The sequence below is a fragment of the Capra hircus genome, chromosome 22 (genome assembly GCF_001704415.2).
Source record: "Capra hircus breed San Clemente chromosome 22, ASM170441v1, whole genome shotgun sequence".
NCBI lineage: Eukaryota > Metazoa > Chordata > Mammalia > Artiodactyla > Bovidae > Capra > Capra hircus.
Genome location: NC_030829.1, coordinates 28,785,144 through 28,806,234, shown reverse-complemented (window position 1 = coordinate 28,806,234; position 21,091 = coordinate 28,785,144). Strand labels below are relative to the sequence as shown.

The following is a 21,091-nucleotide window of genomic DNA, read 5'->3' as shown; positions in this document are numbered from 1 at the left end:
CCTGGGTGAGTGAGTGAGTGAAGTCGCTCAGTCGTGTCCGACTCTTTGCAACCCCATGGACTGTAGCCTACAAGGTTCCTCTGTCCATGGAATTTTCCAGGCAAGAGTACTGGAGTGGGTTGCCATTTCCTTCTCCAGGGGATCTTCCCGACCCAGGGATCGAACCCAAGTCTCCCGCATTGCGGGCAGACGCTTTACCATCTGAGCCACCAGGGCAGTCCCTCAGCCTGGGTGACTGGGATGAAATAAAGGGCATCCTATCAAGCAGAAAACTCAGGAATATTTTACTGGTAAAATGATGCGTTCGATTTTAAACATGTGGAAATAGCCCAGTCGCTCTCTAAACCCTTCACCTGGCTTTTCTTCATAGCACTTATCACAATAAAAATACTTTTCATCTCTCCACTGGAGTGTAAGCCCCATGAGTGCAGCTACCATGTATGCACCACTCTCTGCTTGCTGTCTGCAACACTGCCTGACATGGAAGTCACTCAAACAAATATTGGTAGAACAAGTAAGTATATACATGAAAGAATGAATAAGTGACATTTTATTCCAGTGTTTTTTCCAAAAGTTGCTATTTTGAATAAAGAACCACACTGGGAAGGAGGTGAACCTTTCTTTTCAGGCTTCTAATTACTACTTGTCATTTTGAGATCTCCTCAATAAATCCAGGAGTTTGATCATTCTATCGTCTTCTTTACCAAATGTATAGTGCTGAACATTACAATTTTACATGACTCCCCAGATTAAGAGTTATAAACTACCATATATAAAATAAACAAGCTATAAGGACATATTGTACAGTACAGGGGATAGAGTCAACATTTTATAATAACTTTAAACCAAGTATAATCTATAAAAATTGTGAATCACTATGTTGTACACTTGAAACTAATATAATATTATAAATCAACCACACCTCAATTTTTAAAAATAAATAAATAAATAAAAGGTCTTCTCTTGGTCCCAAAAAAGGTACTTCAAATGCTATACAATCATTGTTGTCCCTTTTCTTATCTAGTAGTTATTTTGAATGTTAACTAAAAATCCTTTTATTTTCTCCAATAAGGAAATAAGCGAGACTTTATGAACTGGTTAAAGTAAAATATATGCCAACAATTAAAAAAAAACCTTGCCTGGGAAGGAAAAAAAAAAACAAAAACCAGGCTCACTAGAGAAATATGGAAATTATAATAAGCAAAAAAGGAAGGACTATTAATGAATGTTTCAAAATTCCTTCAACATACTTTACTGTAAAAATAATACCAAAAGAAATTTAAAATGGCAAGAAATGGATAATCAAAAAGTATAATGGATCAACTTTACATGCTCAGCATTCTGCTGGGATGCAAAACTTATGGGGGAAAATATCACACACTGGCACCCAGATTTTACAAGAAAGGATTTTTAAAACAATAATAACCTGAAGTCATTTACATGCGCCTTTGGAATGTATAAAATTTTGTATATAGTCAATTTACCTCACTGTGTTCTGCCTTAGGGTGAAATTTAAATTACTTTTCCTTAAGCTACTGCAATGGAGAAGGCAATGGCACCCCACTCCAGTACTCTTTCCTGGAAAATCCCATGGACGGAGGAGCCTGGTGGGCTACAGTTCATGGGGTCGCTAAGAGTCAGACACGACTGAGTGACTTCACTTTCACTTTTCATGTTCACGCATGGGAGAAGGAAATGGCAACCCACTCCAGTCTTCTTGCCTGGAGAATCCCAGGGACAGGGGAGCCCAGTGGGCTGCCGTCTATGGGGTTGCACAGAGTCAGACAGGACTGAAGCGACTTAGCAGCAGCAATAGCAGCAGCAAGCTACTGAAAAACCTGACAACATGAAGAGACATCATGACTTGTGAGAGCAAGTCAAACAGCTTGAAAACACCATGCATTATGCTAATGTAAAATCTACTATGTATTATGCATGTATATCACATTATATACACATAAATTTTAATACAATACATGTCGTGTATTGTCTTCATAGTAGGTAAGGATGTAAAATAAACCTTTCCTTCCACTGTATTAACCATTAAGAATGACAAAATAAGCAGTGATTTTTAACTGAAAATTTAAAAGAATTTTACTTGCACTTCACTTAATTCAACACATTTGGGCGAGTCAGTCAGCTAATATAAATAAAGAGTAAAACAAAAATGACAAGTAACTGGTCTTATTCCTACCAGCTTCCGTTATAGCTCAGTTGGTGAAGAGTCTGCCTGTAATGTAAGAGATGTGGGTTTGATTCCTCTGTCAGGAAGATCCCCTGGAGAAGGAAATAGCAACCCACTCCAGTATTCTTGCCTGGAGAATCTCATGGACAGAGGAGCCTGGCTGGCTATAGTCCAAGGGGTCACAAAGAGTTGGACACGACTTAGTGACTATACCGCCACCACCACTCCTACCAGAAAAGTCACAAAGAATCTTTACCTCCTGACTCTCGCCCTCCAAGTTGCCCGAAACTGAATTTAAACCGCTCATGTAAAAAGAACCCTTCCTGGAGTAATGCAAAAAACATTTCATGCATACTATTCAAGAAAATGTGCTTCTGGATAAAAACACAGAAGATAGAGAAAAATAAGGGCTGCTTCTAATATCACACCGCTAACTATAAATTCCAATTTCCTAACTCTCTCAGGCCATATCACTATTCTTGAAGTTTTAGAAGAGAAGAGATAGGCAGTTCTGCTAATTAAGCTCCCTCCCACTCAAAATTTCTGTCTTGTAAAGCTCAATCTGTTTTCATGCTGCCCAGGAAAATTCGCTGACAATGAAATTTCCAATTTAAATATTCAGCATGATTTTAAATGGGTTTCTTCAAATTATTCTTCAGTGGACATTTAAAATCACAATTGGAGAGATAAAGGTAATTAGAAATGGCAATGTAAACGGAGTTGAATCTCTCAGATGTCCTCCAAAATATAACCCACCCTACTCTTACACAGCTTCCCCGAGGATGTCGAAGAGTTCCACCATTCATCATCACATATCACTCAACCCATTTGCACATCACAAGATATATTTCTGCCATTCCAATTAGTCTCCCACTGAGTCACAGGAGATAGAATGTTAATCACAAGAGCAATAGCAGTTAAACTGAAGTAGTGTACATGAAAAGGAAATACAAAATGACAAATGGAAAGACTCTTTTCAAGTCCCAGATGAGTCACTTAGCAGTGGTGTGACCTTGGGTGAGTCCCTTAACCCCCTCTTCCTTACTGCTGTGAAAACTGAAATAATCACACAAGAGAACTCGATAAGCTGAGAGCACTATACAAGGGAATAGCTGCATACGTAACAGTTTAGAAACTGCCGGCCCAGAGTACGGGAAGAATATTACCTGAGGTCTATATCAAAACACTACTGACATCCTAAGAAAGCTGTCAAGTATTCACAGAGGCCTGGGGACAATCACTTCTTGCAAGAAGTGCTGCTATTCATGATCAATGAAACACATCACAGTCTTTCCAAGGCATGTGATTATTTACCCACCCCTTAGTTTTGTTCCTTCAACAAATATAAGCCTGACAGAGACACATGATAGCTCAAGACACAACTGATGCAGGTGGGAAATAAAGCAAAACGTAAAGTTAGACTGTATTTATATCCTATCCCAATAAACAGTTATTTGTTCATTTGAAATGGATCCTCGATTACAGGTGCTAGTGGATAAAAGTGTTGGGAAAACCCACCCCTAGATCAGCCAAGAAATGCAGTACATGTAGATTCAAATTCTTAAAGAAACTGAAATGTGTTTTTATTCATATATACCATTAATCACAACAGAGTCTTCTGAAAAGAATGGTATGTATTCTCAGGAATGCAGTGTTCTATTTTAAAGCCTGGAGAGCAAAAAACTCAAAGAAGTACATTAAAAGAATTCTGTGGTGTGCTGAAATAAGGTAATGAAAAGTAGCACCTTACAAAGATCACCGAGGTAACCTACAGCTGTAGGTTAATTTAAATGTCAATTAAGGTTGTGAGCTATCACTCATTTCTGGAGTCCAAAAAGCACATGCCCAACATGGTCAAAAAGGCACTCAAATTTTTTTTTAATACTCAATCTCAAGTAAATTATTTAAACCTTAAAAAATAAAACTCAATACTTACAGATAGTGATCAGGATCAAACTTGGCCAGCTCAGCAGCCAGGCGTTTCTGCCTTCGTTCAGCAGCAGAGGTGAAATCTGGATCCTTAATATCGATAACATCACTCAATTCATCCTAAGAACACCCAGGAAAGAAAGAATAATTGCTGTCTCCTATTTGAGCCATGAGATATCTAATTTTGTACAAAATGCCCAAACACAAGAACAATCTAATTGATCGGTAAGTCATTACACCACCTGTGACATTTAAATTCAAATCCAGCAAATGTTTGTTAAACATCTACTATTTGCCAGGCCCTGTTAGAAGCTTTCACATCAATTATTTCATTTAATCCTTACAACAAACAAACTGACTAACATGGATTAAAGCTATAAAATTTAACATGAAAACCAGAACAGAATAAACCTCTGCAAGCAAACAGGAACATTTAATTCTCCATTTATTCCCCCATTTACTCCCAGAGATTTAAAAATTATGAAAGGGCAAGTTGAAATAAATTTCTAGACCCAAGATGGAGCTGCTGCTGCCAGGGGTTCCACATCAGCAAACCAAAACTTAGACAATTTTCATGTCCCTGTAGATACTCCCCTTGAAGAGAAATGCAGTCTTTTTAGTCAGGCCCCCAAGGCCAAGCCAACTCTGGGCTCTGTCCTTATTTCCTTGCCCCTTTTCATCCCTAACAAGAATTTTTAAGGACAATTTTAATAGACATAATTTCCACTTGAAAATTTAAAAATCTAATCCAAAGTAATATTCAACATTACCGCATGTTTCCTAAGTCCAGCTCTACAAAAAACACCTGTATTAGTAAAACCACCTACATTCCATATGGTCTTTTTCCTTTTGACTAGAATTATGAAGGGAAAAAACCTCATACAATACAAAATATTTCTAAAGCTCTTTTTTCTTTCTTCAATCTCCCCATTCTCACCACCAACTGCAAGGGGTAAGTAAGCAAACTGGAAGCAGCTTGAAGACTATTAGTTGAAAAGAAATCAAGGGAAATAACTTGGTAGAGGTTTGTGAAGGCAAACTGTTAAAAGACTTGTAAATAGAATGATTGGTTGGTGACTGATGCCCAGGCTTAAAGCCAACAGCTGTGGCACAGCAAAATCACTACAATGAAATCAGCTATACAGAATCTGCCCGGAGAAGGCAATGGCACCCCACTCCAGTACTCTTGCCTGGAAAATCCCATGGACGAAGGAGCCTGGTGGGCTGCAGTCCATGGGGTCTCGAAGAGTCGGACATGACTGAGCGACTTCCCTTTCACTTTTCACTTTCATGCATTGGAGAAGGAAATGGCAACCCACTCCAGCATTCTTGCCTGGAGAATCCCAGGGACAGCGGAGCCTGGTGGGCAGCCGTCTTTGGGGTCGCACAGAGTCAGACACGACAGAAGCGACTTAGCAGCAGCAGCATATGGAATCTGCCAGGGAGAGACTAAGATACAGAACTCTCCACACCATCAGAATTCCTACAATTAAAAAAAAAAAAAAAAAAAAAAAACACCTCTCAGCCCTACCACAATCCATTGAGCTAAAGCAACATCAGCTATGGTTTTTCCAGTAGTCATGTACAGATGTGAGAGCTGGACCATAAAGAAGGCTGAGCGCCTGGCCACCTGATGTGAAGAGTCAACTCATTGGGAAAGCCCCTGATGTTGGCCAAGACTGAAGGCAAAAGGAAAAAAGGGTGGCAGAGGATGAGATGGTTAGATAGTATCACTGACTCAACCGACATGAAATCTGAGCACACTCCGGAAGACGGTAAAGGACAGGGAAGTCTGGCCTGCTGCAGTCCACGGGGTTGCAAAGAGTCAGACACAGCTTAGCAACTGAACAACAAAACATCACCAACACTTAATGTAAGCATATCCTAGTAAAATGAAGGGGCCCAGGGGCTCTTTCATTTTTGGAAGCCACATCCAGAATATCTGAATACTTCAGAGCACAAACCTTCTGGGGAAAAAACAGATCCCCAAACTTGGAAAAATCTACATTCCAAGAGTTCTTTCACAATTTACTTTTGGGAGGCTCAGAGTGAATTTTCCTAAAGATACATGATTATAAATCATAGTTAGATTCTCTGGGCAGCCCACAAATTTACTCAATTCAAAATAAACTGGAAATAGAGCACTCGCAATACGGAGTTTACAAGCGTGCAGCAAGGCTTCCAGGGGAAAACACTTTCAGAGTTCTAGTTTAATTTTTCAGAAATATCTCTTCCCTGAGCAGGACAACCTGGACTCTTTCTCTCTCCTCTGCTTCCTCACCTGCCTGACATCACCTCCTCAAACACAGAGACAGGAGGGGCAGTGAGGCAGGCCTTGGGCAGCATGGTGGGGGGCGGGGAGTGTGAAACTGGAACAAACTAAAAAGTGAAGTTAGCTTGGAGCAGTGAAATCTAAGGCATCTGTCAAACAAGAGAAAGGAAGAGAAGAGGACGAGAAATGACACACTACAACAAGGCGAAAATGATTCTTGTTTTTCTTTCATTTTGAAAGTACTGCTAAGGTCAGCACTGGGAAAACTATTTAAAGATGGGCAGCGCCTAGAAAAGGTCATGTGGGATCTAAACAAGGCTAATGTGAGTTTCAGCAGAGTGAAGGCAGAGACTCTCCAGAGAGAAAATGAAGAACTGTGTGCCCATCAGGCCAGTAGGTCTCCTGGAAACAACAGCTTCAGGTCCCCAGTGTAGCTGAGAGAAGGAAAGGGCTGGCAGGCCAGCATCCTGCGGCTGCTGGCAGCAGTGGTCCCGGGAGCCTCTGGGTGGGAGTCCAGAGACTCGAGGATTGTTGCTGCTGGCAGCCACTGACGCCAGAAGCCTCGTTAGAAGCCCTGACTTGGAACTGCCAGGGCAGTTTTCCAAAGGCGCCCTGTGGCTGGCAGAAATTTCAAAAAGGAAAGAGTGTGTGTGTTGGCGGGCTGGGGCTGGCGGTGGGGGGGTGGCGCGGTGTGGGTGAGCGTGCACACGTGTGTATGGGGGCAGGGTGGTGACAGAGAATTTGTTTCAGCAAAAATAATTTTATTTCCTTCTTAGTATTAGTATAAAATACAGAAGTCACAAGCAAACCCTGTGTAAATGGCTGGTGGGAAATAAACATGAAAGACTTACACTATCCCCCAATAAAGGGTTAAATAATTCAATTCCGAGAAGATACCTGGGTACTGGAATTATGGATGATGTTTTACTTTCTTTCTTATATTGTATCTTTATAATGAATATATATTGCTTTTATCATCAGAGAAAAATTAAGCTGTATTTCATTTAATGGAGGGTGGGTGGAAAGAGACTGTAAAAATGTTAATAAAATATGAGTCAACAAAATTTTATGGATATTTTCTCATCCAAAGGCAGAACCAGAGGAACTGTAAATGGTGGTTTCTTAAGCACATCATTTAAAATAGAAAATATGTTCTCAAAGGTTTTTTTTTATGCAATAATGGTCTCAGTTTCCTCCAGCTCGTTTACTAGTAGAAAAAGGTCTTGGGGATCACGTGGGGTGGACATAAACTAAGTAAGAGTTTGGTACTGACATATACACACTACCACATGTAAAATATAGATAATCAACAAAGACCTACTGTATAGCATAGGGAATTATAGTCAACATTTTCTAATAACCTATAACGGGAAAGTATCTGAAATATACATACATATACACCCATATATGTATGTATGCATGTATAATTGAATCACTTTGCTGTACACCTGAAACTAACACAATATCATAAATCAACTATACTGCAATTTAAAAAATTTTTTAAATAATATTTCTAAAAATAAAAAGAATTTATTTACAATCCATAAAAAAGGTCTTACACGTTAATCTTACATGATTGCTCAGTTTTTCATCGCATGACATGAATCTCACAAACAGAACACTTATAAATGCAATTGAACTCTGCAAGTAATACAAGTTATGGAAGATTTTTGTGGCACAATCACATAAAACACATGTACCTTAATACCCCGAAGACAGCATCCTTTAATTACTGGCATCTTGATTCACACATGATTTTCAAAAGTTCTGACATTTCCAAACTGTCATGAAGGACACCGCAAACCTCACATTTAATTCATATGAGAAAACACAATATTTAAAAACTACACATTGGTTTGTCCAGTGGTAGAATATGCACGTACGATAGTGATGAGGCCACAACAGAATGGTGACGTGGAGCCCAGCCCAGTGCCTCTCAGGGACACACATAGCAGCTGCTAGCTGTCACTGGAGGTCCAGATACTGTCCATTAGCTGTCACTGAGGTCCACAGTCTACCCAAGTTCCCCAGAGAGGGTGAGCTTCAGGATTCACTCTTAAAAGAGTTTAGAAAAGTAATGGTGTACCTACAATCCATGTGTTACTTAATCCCCTCTAAGAAGTCTGGGGCAGCACACCGTATTTAAATTCATTGCTATTTCTACTGCAAAATCTTTGAATAAGCACGCTAAGCAGGATTTTTTCTTTTAATTAATGAAAAACTCATCAGCTCTGATCAGGTCATGTCATCAAACTCAATACAAAGAACTTTTAGTTTCAGAACTTTTTGTGATCCCTACATTGTACATGTGGGGTAACACACCTGCACTGTTAATAGTATTGCTATTTACATTATCCTTTAGAATTTTCTCAAATGCATTTTGTTTTTCCCTCTGTTGAAGACAAGAGGCATTCAAATTGTTTATAATAGCAAGGTTCAGAGGGATGCAGTCAGGAAGAGCTACAGGAAGGCTTCAAAAATGTGAGGATGATGCACTTATGTTTTTTTTAAGCTGGGAGACAGGAATCTATAGAGATTCAGGGCATTAGACAAGACATTCAAAGATAAAAAGAATATTGTTTAATAACTTTTCCCTTAACTCAACCTAAATTACTAACTTAGTGAATATTTTCAACAGATACAAGAATTTCTGACCTCCCAGGGACTTGGCCTGGGCTCACATCATGGCAGTCCTGCATCTTCTCAGCAATGCGGCAGAAACCCCTTGAGAGGCTCTTCCCTCTACAGCGGCAGTAATGAAGAAACCACGTTCCTTGGCATCAACAAGCACTTTCAGACTGAATGTACAATCTGTCCTTAGCCTGCAGGAGTCTTCTCTCATTCATTTATAGATTTAGACAGGTAATCTCCAAAAGATTAACCACAGACGACTCTCTGCCAAACAACTGAGGTCCATTTACTGTAGTTTCTGCTGTAGAAAAAACTTGACTCTATTCTTACTACCTGAGAGATAACCAGGAAATTTGGTTAGGGAGAAAGAATATGGAGAAACCATAACTCAGCAGAAAAACATATAAGGCGTTTGAATGAAATATCTCATTAGTATTTTTTGCTCTTAAGTAAATCCCAATTTTGTTCCCTTTAAGAAGTTTTGAGAGCATTTTAAATTTCTTAAGGGCAGAATTCTTTCAAGCATGCTAATCTTATCTTTTTTTCAAGAGTTTTCAAATGTAGCATCTCCGTAAATTTTCTAAACAGCCTTATAAAGTAGCTGAGCAAATTTATTGCCGTTTTACAAAGAGGAGACAGAATTTATTTGTGGTCAAATAACTGGCCTGAATTCCAAATTTAAACAGAGGTACAAGTAGGACCAACACATAGATCCTTTACCTTTCCTTAGCATACTCAAATATGTCTCACTGTAATAAACCACATGCTAAGCAGGTCTAACATCCGCTACCCAGAAGGAATGAGATTAAAATAAAAAACTGTTCATCACATGTTTCTTTCATTAAAAAAAATTAAGGGGACTCCCTGGCAGTCCAGTGGTTAGGGCTCTGCACTTTTACTGCTAAGGGCTGAGGCTCTATTCCAGTCAGAGGAAAAAAAAAAAAAGAAAGAAATGAGCTATCAAGTCATGAAAAGACATGAAGGAAACTTAAACACATATTACTAAAAAAGAAGCCAGTCTGAAAAGGCTACATGTTTACATGTTGCATGGTTCCAATCATGTGACATTCTATTAAAAAAAAAAAGTAAAACTAGACCAAAAAGTTCAATAAGTAAATAAAAAAATAAATTTTTAAGTGAGACATCAACTATATTGCTTTCTATAATACAACTAAAGTAGAAAATAATCCAAAATTTCCATTTCATTCATGAAATAGAATTTCCTACATTGTCTGAGGAAGAGAGTGATGTCATTCCTTTTTCAGCCTAACTTACCAAAGAGCAGATTTTAACAAAAGATTCCACTCAAACCCCACGAAGAGTAAATACAGAAAGTGCCTACAGTACACTAAACACTAAACAATTTGATCCAAAGACAGAAACCTCTTCTCATCAAGAATATTCTGCTTCATTTACATATCAAACAGAAGAGACATCATGCCACAAGTAAACAATTTCCATTTCTTAGAAGCATAAAACATGCAGCTTTTCAGGAAGTATGAGGAGAGAGGGGTTCTGTTCTGTATTTTGGAAACTTCATGTCTAAAATAACAACTGAAGTGGAGAAAAAAGAAAGTACCAGGACATCTTTCATGTGTAAGCACAATGAGACTGGGCCACACAGACAGTGACACGGAAGAGAGTGACTATCTGTGTAACGATCACACTCAAGGAGTTGTGGTTTGCGCTCTAAATACAACATCTCCTACTGTCTTCATAAAAAAACCTCCAGGTATGAGCAGAACTGAAATTAAACTATTCAAATAGTCAAACCCTTGGTATATACCAAGGTCTTTTAGAAAAACATACCTGCAGCCGCTGAAACACTCCTGAGCGCAAGTTTCCAAACCCGTAGCGGCAGTTCGGATTCAAGGCACTTTCTGGTACCTCTTCATAGGGGGACTGTTCAATTTCCCAATCAAACTCATCATCGTCATCTTCCACTCCTTCCTCAGAAACCTCAGAAGCGCCTAAATATGTAAAGTACTAGTTCATTAAAGCACCAGATTTCCTAGGTACAACTTGGGGAAGAAAAAGTACAGGGAAAAAGTGTCTGTCCACGTACCCCAAAAGAATACTCCTGCTATTCTCTTTTTTTTTTTTTTGAAATATGTTAATGTATCATACTAGGTCCAATCTGGGTGTACTACATAATAATTTGATATTGGCAAACATTACAAATTGATCACCATCTGTCCCCATATAAAGTAATTACAGTACTATTGACCTGATTCCTTATGCTGTATATTACATCCCTGTGGTTTCCTTATTATAAAATTGGAAGTCTGTATGTCTTAATCCCATTCACCTATTTTGCCCAGCCTTCACCTCACTATTCTTATTAGACAAAAAAAAAAAAGGAACCAAGCCAAAGTTCCATCAATCTAGGATATATAAATAATAACACAATAAAAACAAACAGACCCCAGCTATACATGGATAAATCTCAAAAATGTTAAGTGAAAGAAGCTAGACAACAAAGATCATTACTGTAATGGATTATATATATATATTGATCTAATTCAAAAACAGGTAACACTGAAGGTAGTGGTTACCTCGGAGAGTCAGGAGCGAGAAGTAACCAGGGTAAGATTCCAGGGCGTGGGAGATGATCCACTCTTTGACCTGGGTGGTGTTTGCTTTCTGCTTACACTGAATTGCAGGCTTCTGATTTTAGCTCAAGAGGCCAATATTTTGCCAAACACAGAGACGCGGCCTCAATTGGTCCCAAAAAATGACTGACCTACTGGTTTAACAGAGTTCTTTATGTCTTAAATTAAATGTCAACAAATGAACTATTTTCATATGGTGTTGCCTGATCTCCTCATCTTGTCATCTGAAGTATTTTCTCCTAATTCCTATGTGCTAATCCCTTTTCCCTGAGAAACACACAGCATTCCAAATATTCATTTACCTGCATTTTCTCCCAACTGCAATAAACATACCTATCTCTTCCACAAGTGGTTTTGCAGTCCTGGATTTTCTTGGTGCCAGCAGAGCAGTTAACATGTTCAGCCCTTCAAAATGTTGGCCAGGAGTTTCTTTGGGCAACCGAATGGTAAAAATTCCTTAAAGATAAATGGGTTCTATGCTTAGCTAAATTAAAATACTCAAACACTTCATAAACATACCTAAGAAATAGACATCTCAGAATTATAATTTTATTTCATAGAGCTCCAAAATTATGCCCTTATTACATAGTTAGTAAATAAAAATCAAGATAGGGAAAGGCTCAAACAAGGTTTTTCAGAATCACTGATTCAGCTGTCCCCTCTATGAGAATTAATCTGTTGAAGCTGCACAATGCTTAAATCTAACCCAATATCATATTCACCTACTGATAACATTAAAAGTTCAGGTCAAAAACACAATGGCCTGAGAAGGCAATAGCTTAGAGTCAACTATAGCTCCTCATAAGATTTATTTCTAGCCTCGGTGGGGAGGAGGTGAAATCAAGATATCTAGTCCAGTGAAGAACAACAAACTGAAAAATTCTTAAAGAGACAGGAATACCAGACCACCTGACCTGCCTCCTAACAACCCTATATGCAGGTCAGGAAGCAACAGTTAGAACTGGACATGTAACAACAGACTGGTTCCAAATAGGAAAAGGAGTACGTCAAGGTATATTGTCACCTTGCTTATTTAACTTCTATGCAGAGTACATCATGAGAAATGCTGGGCTGGAAGGAACACAAGCTGGAATCAGGATTGCCAGGAGAAATATCAATAACCTCAGATATGCAGATGACACCACCGATATGGCAGAAAGCAAAGAAGAACTAAAGAGCCTCTTGATGAAAGTGAAAGAGGAGAGTGAAAAAGTTGGCTTAAAGCTCAACATTCAGAAAACTAAGACCATGGCATCTGATCCCATCACTTCATGGGAAATAGATGGGGAAACAGTGGAAACAGTGACAGACTTTATTTTGGGGGGCTGCAAAATCACTGCAGATGGTGACTGCAGCCATGAAATTAAAAGATGCTTACTCCTTGGAAGAAAAGTTATGACCAACCTAGATAGCATATGAAAGCAGAGACATTACTTTGCCAACAAAGGTCCATCTAGTCAAAGCTATGGTTTTTCCAGTAGTCCTATATGGATGTGAGAGTTGGACTATAAAGAAAGCTGAGTACTGAAGTATTGATGCTTTTGAACTATGGTGTTGGAGAAGATTCTTGAGAGTCCCTTGGACTGCAAGGAGATCCAACCAGTCCATCCTAAAGGAAATCGGTTCTGAATATTCATTGGAAGGACTGATGCTGAAGCTGAAACTCCAATACTTCGGCCACTTGATGCGAAGAAATGACTCATCTGATAAGACCCTGATGCTAGGAAAGATTGAAGGTGGGAGGAGAAGGGGACAGAGGATGAGATGGTTGGATGGCATCACTGACTCAATGGACATGAGTTTGGGTAAACTCTGGGAGTTGGTGATGGACAGGGAGGCCTGGTGTGCTGTAGTCCATGGAGTCACAAAGAGTCAGACACGACTGAGCAACTGAACTGAATCGAATCCAATGAAGAATAGCAGCCATTTCAAATATACACAAAATCTTAAATAAGGCAATGATGGCTTGATAAAGTTCTTTGATATCGTAAGAGCTATATCCCTAAAGCCTGTCTAATGCAAACCCAAATTCCATCTATGTACTTCTTTTTTTCCCTTAACAGTGTTTATCACTTTCATCTAGGTTCCCCTATAAACAGATTACATTATTCACTACTGCTGCTGCTGCTGCTGCTGCTGCTAAGTCACTTCAGTCGTGTCCGACTCTGTGCAACCCCACAGACGGCAGCCCACCAGGCTCCCCCGTCCCTGGGATTCTCCAGGCAAGAACACTGGAGTGGGTTGCCATTTCCTTCTCCAATGCATAAAAGTGAAAAGTGAAAATAAAGTCACTCAGCCATGTCCAACTCTTCGTGACCCCATGGACTGCAGCCCACCAGGCTCCTCTGTCCATGGGATTTTCCAGGCAAGAGTACTGGAGTGGGCTGCCATTGCCTTCTCCAACATTATTCACTACTCTTACATTTTAAAACAGTTTACCTCTTTCAGTGTACTTAGCCATATTCTAATATATCAAACACAACTAAATCCAAATATTTCCACATATTTAACGTTCCTAAAACCCCATTTACTTTCAAGGTTTAATAACTATGCTTCAGTATGCAGCTTATCTGCAATTAAAAGCAGATTTACTACCTAGAAAGGCAGTTTCATTGTACTTCATCGCATCAGTTATACTGTGTTATGGGTTAGAACTTTGTCATTTAACTCTTTCATTCCACCTTTCCTCCATTACCCTAGTTCATTGAGGTCAATATTCACTGAATAAATCACATAACAGTACACAAGGTATTCTTATTCCAGATTCACTGACAAAGGAAAATCCAGTGACTTTTACAGAAGGAAAATAAATGGTTTCAAGATGAGCTGAAATGAAGGGCTTATCAATTAAGAGAAGAAAATTCAATCGGTCTTTTAAAGTCCTGTATGGACAGTTTCTCTCTCACCTACACATAATTATATTTTAAGACTGAAAATAGTAATGGAAAAAAAGAATACATATACCTCTGAATCACTTTGCCGTATATCTGAAACTAACAACACTGTAAATCAATTATACTTAAACAAAAAATAAATTTTTAAAATTCTAAAAAACACTGTCTTAGAAACATTTGACTCACAGCTTACAAAAATCATCCACTTCTTTTCTTATCAGTCACCTCCCACAACCTAACTTTAACTTTTAAACACTTACAGAATGTAGGGATAAGTAGGAAATAAAACCTTCAGAAAACAGAGCCAGAGTATTTAACTAATTAAACTTTAAAGAACAATGTGAAGTATAATTTAAAGGGCTGGGAAAAGTGTAACTGTTAAGAACTCCATGAATAACAGGCACTGGACATTAAGAAAGAATAAAGAGTGGCAGGGACAGACTGCACTCGCCATTCACCTAAAGGGCGCCATAACCTGAGATTATTATGGAGCTACACCAACATGAAGAATTCAAAGAAAAAAAACGAACAGAAAATTCCAAGGGCAATACCTTTATCTGCATCATAGGACCCCTGCTCATTTCCATTTTCTACAATTCTTCCAGGAAGGGTTAACCTGCAGATGTAATAAAAGGTCTCATGAAGTCCTTAAATTACACAGCATCATAAAGCATGATAGTAAGCATCAAGCACTGAAATCTATCAACCATTTAAAAAGATATTCCTCGGCACTTGAATTTTATAAACTAAATAACTTATATTTCTTCTCTAGCGAAGAAAATAGGAATCAGAGATGACTCATTTTTCTGTTTGAATAGGCACTAGTCACTGATAAAACACTTAAAAAAGAAAAGCCACAATAAATACTAGCTATCACTACTGTTATAGTACTTTCCCTTCCTAATATGAGTTATTTATATACCTGATGACTGACACAGGATGGGCTCAATAAAAGTATACTAATTGGCTTCCAAAAAGAAAAGAAACAAAAATATGAGAAAGAATAAAGAACCAACAAAACCAATTGTTTATATTGGGTAAGTTACTACTTTAAAAAAAAAAAAAAGGCAGAAAGCAAAAGTGTTTTTGTAAATCTCATTATTACTGTATAGGGATTTCCCCCTCTTTCCTGCTAAAGAATATGAACTGATTTCCCTGTTCCCAGTTTTACTCTGGGTCAATCAATGCTCTAACTGAGTCCCCAAAAGAATTTTTCTAAAATAGAAATCTGTCACTTTTCTATTACAAAAGCTTCCATGGCTGCTTGATACTGGCCAGACAATTTAAATTCACCTGTACTATATATGAGGCCAGATCCATTCCACTCCAGACTTAAAATATGAACCTACTTTCCTCCCAAACCCCCCTCCTCCTTATTCCCTATTCTAACACCATCACCATTATCATCATCATCCATCTTGGCAGACCCCAAAAGGTACAGGGCTTTATCCCTACTTACCTTTGATCTTAATGTTTCCTGAAGCTATAACACATTTTCGAAACAAAAATCCCTTCTAAACCTAGTATAAAAATTCAGTTATGAATAAATTTGTTATGCAATGGATACAAATATGAACTTTACCTTCAGAGTCTAAATTAAGTCCAAGTTGTGCCATTTACTAGCTCTGTAACTTTCTTTGTACCACAAGTTAATTAACTTCAAAGTTCATATTCCTCATTTATAAAAAGTAAAAAATAATAGAATCTATCTGAGGGTTACTGTGAGAAAGAAAGGATAATACAATAAGCTTAGTGGCTAGTACAATAGGCAACCATTCGGAAAATGTAAACCATTGTTATCATCTCCCTTCTCCTAAACTCTTTATAAGTACAGAGTTAAATTCTTAATGCATGATGGCGAAACAGTATCTGCAAACAGATCTGTCTTCCCTGCTAGACACTCAGTTCCTCAAGGAGAGGGGTAAGGTTTTATTCATCTCTGGTATACTGTAGCAAACTGCATTTCCAAAGATGACCTATCTCATATCATTCCTCCCAATAATGCAATCTATGTCCCCTCCCCTTAAAACTGAGTGGGCTTCTAGAATTGTTTACCCAAAACAATACAGCAGAAGTGACACTGTGATTTCTGAGGTTAGGTTATAAAAGATGATATGGATTCTGTCTTGCTCCCGGAAATATTTACTCTTATAAATTTCAGCTGTCATGGTAGGGATGCAGCTCCCTGCAGGAATCACATGTGAGACCACACAGGGAGGTCCTGAGACCACATGAAAAGAGATTCCCTTCTTCACCTGCCCTGTAAGTCTCCAGCTGCATTAGCCCTTCCTGTCCCAGGTCCAGCCACACATGACTAAACTAAAGACCTTAAGCCAGAACAGTTCAGCCAAGCTCTTACCAAACCAAGGCACAAAAACCAACAGAGGGAGTTAAAGAATTGTTATTTTACACAGGTTTGATTGGTTATTGGCAGCAGATAATTGCAACAATATGATCCCTTAATAAATAATAATACCTACCATTTATTGAATGCGTAGTTAATTATCAGGCACAGTAATAAGGATTATACATGCATTATCTCAAACCTCACATCAACTCTTTAAAACCACTAATATTAGTCCCACTTAACAGACTAGGAAACTTACGGAGACTGAATAACTTGCCAAAGTCACAGAACTATAAGTGTGCTGACACTCACATGCGCCCAACCCCCAAGCCTCTGCTACTCAAGGAATGGATACATTTGTATAAAAAGTACTCTATAAACTGCTTCACATGTAGCTGCTAACTGGGTCTTCACCAAACCTCCCAAACTTAATTAAGCAAGTGACTTTTATTTTGAAATATTTCTTTCATTGTAATTACTTAATTTTATCATCCTATCTCATTTAAGATCTTTTCTCTGAGCCTCTGAGCCCTTATCTGCAACATGAGTATATACCAAAACCTACTTTGTAAGACTGTCCTAAAATCAAGTGAGTCACATGAAGCACTAAGTGAAGTGAAGTCGCTCAGTCGTGTCCAACTCTTTGGGACCCCATGGACTGTAGCCTACCAAGCTCCTCCCTCCATGGGATTCTCCAGGCAAAAGTACTGGAGTGAGTAGCCATTTCCTTCTCCAGGGGATCTTCCCCAACCCAGGGATCGAACCCAGGTCTCCTGCATTCCAGGCAGACGCTTTAACCTCTGAGGCACCAGGGAAACCCACATAAAGCACTAACTAGGAGTAACATGTCAATAATTGTTTGCTAACATCATCTTCCCATTCTTCATGTTTTGGCTTTAATATCACCTCTTCAAACAGGCTTTCCCTGGTCGCTTTGTATAAATTCAGACACTCTTTATACAACATATTCAAGTAGGTGGATTAAGTTAAGGCCAAAGGGATACCTGAGCAGAACAAGTTCAGGCCAAGTACTTAATAGCTTAACTCAAGAAGAATGTCTGCGCTGGAAATGTACTTGGGCAGGAAGGGTAGGCTGGAACTACACTTGAAGGAGAAAGATGAGGAGACTGGATTTTCACTCGGTAGAAAGGAGAAAAGAATGTATTGACAATGTTGAGAAAGAATAATATGGCAGTGTCTTCTAAATAATGCCTATCTCCAAGGATTCTTAACCACTGGACCACCAGGGAAGTCAAAAACTAAGATCACGGCAATTGGCCCCATCACTTCATGGGAAATAGATGGGGAAACAGTGGAAACAGTGTCAGACTTTATTTTGGGGGGCTCCAAAATCACTGCAGATGGTGACTGCAGCCATGAAATTAAAAGATGCTTACTCCTTGGAAGGAAAGTTATGACCAATCTAGATAGCATATTCAAAAGCAGAGACATTACTTTGCCAACAGAGGTCCGTCTAGTCAAGGGTATGGTTTTTCCTATGGTCATGGATGGATGTGAGAGTTGGACGGTGAAGAAAGGTGAGCGCCGAAGAATTGATGCTTTTGAACTGTGGTGTTGGAGAAGACTCTTGAGAGTCCCTTGGACTGCAAGATCCAATGAGTCCATTCTAAAGGAAATCAGTCCTGGGTGGTTTATTAGAAGGACTGATGCTAAAGCTGAAACTCCAATACTTTGGCCACCTCATGCGAAGAGTTGACTCATTGGAAAAGACTCTGATGCTGGGAGGGATTGGGGGCAGGAGGACAAGGGGACGACAGCAGATGAGATGGCTGGATGGCATCACCGACTGGATGGACATGAGTTTGAGTGAACTCCGGGAGTTGGTGATGGACAGAAGCCTGGAGTGCTAGGATTCATGGGGTCGCAAAGAGTCGGACACAGCTGAGTGACTGAACTGAACTGAACTGATCTCCAAGGATCGCTATCCAGGTTAAATGAGATATTGCACACAAGCACTTAATCCTTCACTTAAACGCACTGCTTGCCCACCACACAGAGAGGGAGAAGAGGTCAGCTGTTACCACCGATGTAACGGTTCTGCAGGGAGGAAAATGCAAACAAACAAGAGCTGAAGGTCCCTCCCTGAGGCTGGCGGGATGACGACGACAATGAAGGGGTAAAATCAAACAGAGAAGAACCAAACAACGAAGAGGTGAAGGAGACTTTGGCATCAGCCGGACCAAGAAAGGCGAAAATTTCAGGGAACAGAAAGCGTCAGCCAGGAGGTAGAGGAAAAGGACGTGGACTGAAAAAGTCAAATCGACAGGTCAGTAGGGAAGGCAGCGCGAGCTGTCTCGGGACAAGGAGAACTAACGCAGAGGGAAAGCAAAACAGGAAAAGGGACAAGAACTAGGGCGACAGGACAAAACCAGGAAAGGCGATTATGGTCCCAAACTGCGTTCCAAAGTGGCTCCGGAATCTCCTCCAGGCGGGGATGTAAGAAAATATAAGGAACAATAAGCTGCAGCATTCAGAGCGCACGCCTGAAAGAGTTCACTTCCTCGGCACCTGCTGCTGGTACCTCGGGAAAAGGCAGTCGAGATGCCGAAAAGTCCTCCTCCGTTCTTTCATCCTCCCTCGAATAAGCAGTTATCTAATGAATGAATAAATGAATCCCCAAAACATGCTCTTCTCAGAGCCAAACACCCAGAACTCGCCTGAGAAAGTAAGGCTTGGCGTAGAATTTGAAATCGACCCCCTCGAAATAGACATCGAACTCAGAGACCCGGGCGTAAGGCACGCGGATGGCAACAGTCAGGAAGTCGGGGTCCTGGCTAAGATCGAACGCCGGGGTCAGCATCACCACGCCGAAATCGCGCACCCAAGTCGACCACTCTCGCAGCCGCCGCGGGCCTGCCACTGAAACTCTCCAAGAAGTCCCCACGCGCTGGTACCCGCTGTTAGACACGGTGCTTCCGGCTCTAGGCGGAAGTGCGCGTGCGTGCAAGAGGAAATCCCGCCTCGCGCCGGTTTCCATGGAGACGAGACGCTGTGCGCTAGGAGATCGAGAAGGGACCAGAGGAGTGAGGCTTTGTGCGCAGAAATTGAACCCAGGGCATAACTTGCAAGAACTCGGGCAAGAATCCACCTTAGAGCCACTAAGCTTCTTTGAAGGTTATTAGGAGAAGGCAATGGCACCCCACTCCAGTACTCTTGCCTGGAAAATCCCATGGACGGAGGAGCCTGGTAGGCTGCAGTCCGTGGGGTCGCTCAGAGTCGGACAGGACTGAGTGACTTTACTTTCACTTTTCATCTTCATGCATTGGAGAAGGAAATGGCAACCCATGCCAGTGTTCTTGCCTGGAGAATCCCAGGGACGGGGGAGCCTGGTGGGCTGCCGTCTCTGGGGTCGCAGAGTCGGACACGACTGAAGCGACTTAGCAGCAGCAGCAGCAGAGATGATTTTAACAGCATTGGCTTTGCAAGCAGTGAAACCTGCGTTTAAATTCTTTCTTTCCAATACCCAGAAGTAGGACTTTGAGAAAGCTACAGAACCTCTCTATGCTTCAGATATCTCGTCCATAAAATAAGGTTAGAACCCTAGCCTTGTAGAGACGGTGTGAAGATAGCATGCATTTGTGCTTGTGAAGCTCTGACAAGGTTCCCGGCAAGTTGTCGAGGCTGAGTGTGTTGGAGCAGTCACCGCAGAAACCACAGAAACACCGTTACTGTGGTTTTCCTTAGTTCTCACTTGCTTTGTCAATAACCCCTTTCTCCCTCTCCTCCTTCATTTTCTACCGATTTCTATCTCCTCTTTCCCTCCATGCCTCTCTCCCTCTGTCCGTTTCTGCCACTTTCTCTCCTCTTCCTAACTCATTAATTGAACAGAATTTGCTCGTTTAGTGAACGTCCATTCCACTCATCTCGTTTAATCTACACCAGGAACGCCGAAGAACACGACTCACAAATGTTAAGCAATATGTCTTACAATCATGCATTTTACAGTTACCAAAATCCATAACATCTGACTTAAATCATATTAGTGTCTACAATGACGAATAGCAATGCCTCTGTACTTTCTTCTCTTTCCTTTTCTCACTTTTCTCCTTACACTTATTCGAGGTCCTCTTTTCTGTCTTTTTTATTTCTCTTCCTTTTATTTCTCCTTTTTATTCTGGCCATACTCTCCCAATGCCTCTCCCACTAGGCTCTCTCCTCCCCTGCATATTCCCTTGGCCTTCCTTCTCTCTCATTTTATTT

The 21,091-nt window shown here is 40.2% G+C and overlaps 1 protein-coding gene across 1 annotated transcript in view; it reads right to left on the bottom strand.

Annotated features, from left to right (window-relative positions):
• Positions 1-19,805, bottom strand: part of SHQ1 (SHQ1, H/ACA ribonucleoprotein assembly factor) — a 98,744-nt gene extending 78,939 nt beyond the window's left edge. The window contains exons 1-5 of the mRNA XM_005695727.2: positions 19,549-19,805; positions 15,075-15,139; positions 11,963-12,085; positions 10,827-10,987; positions 4,122-4,234 (exon numbers count right to left, since the gene is read on the bottom strand). Coding sequence (XP_005695784.2) covers positions 4,122-4,234; positions 10,827-10,987; positions 11,963-12,085; positions 15,075-15,139; positions 19,549-19,691 — 605 coding nt within the window. The 5' untranslated portion in view covers positions 19,692-19,805. The remainder of the gene's footprint in view (positions 1-4,121; positions 4,235-10,826; positions 10,988-11,962; positions 12,086-15,074; positions 15,140-19,548) is intronic.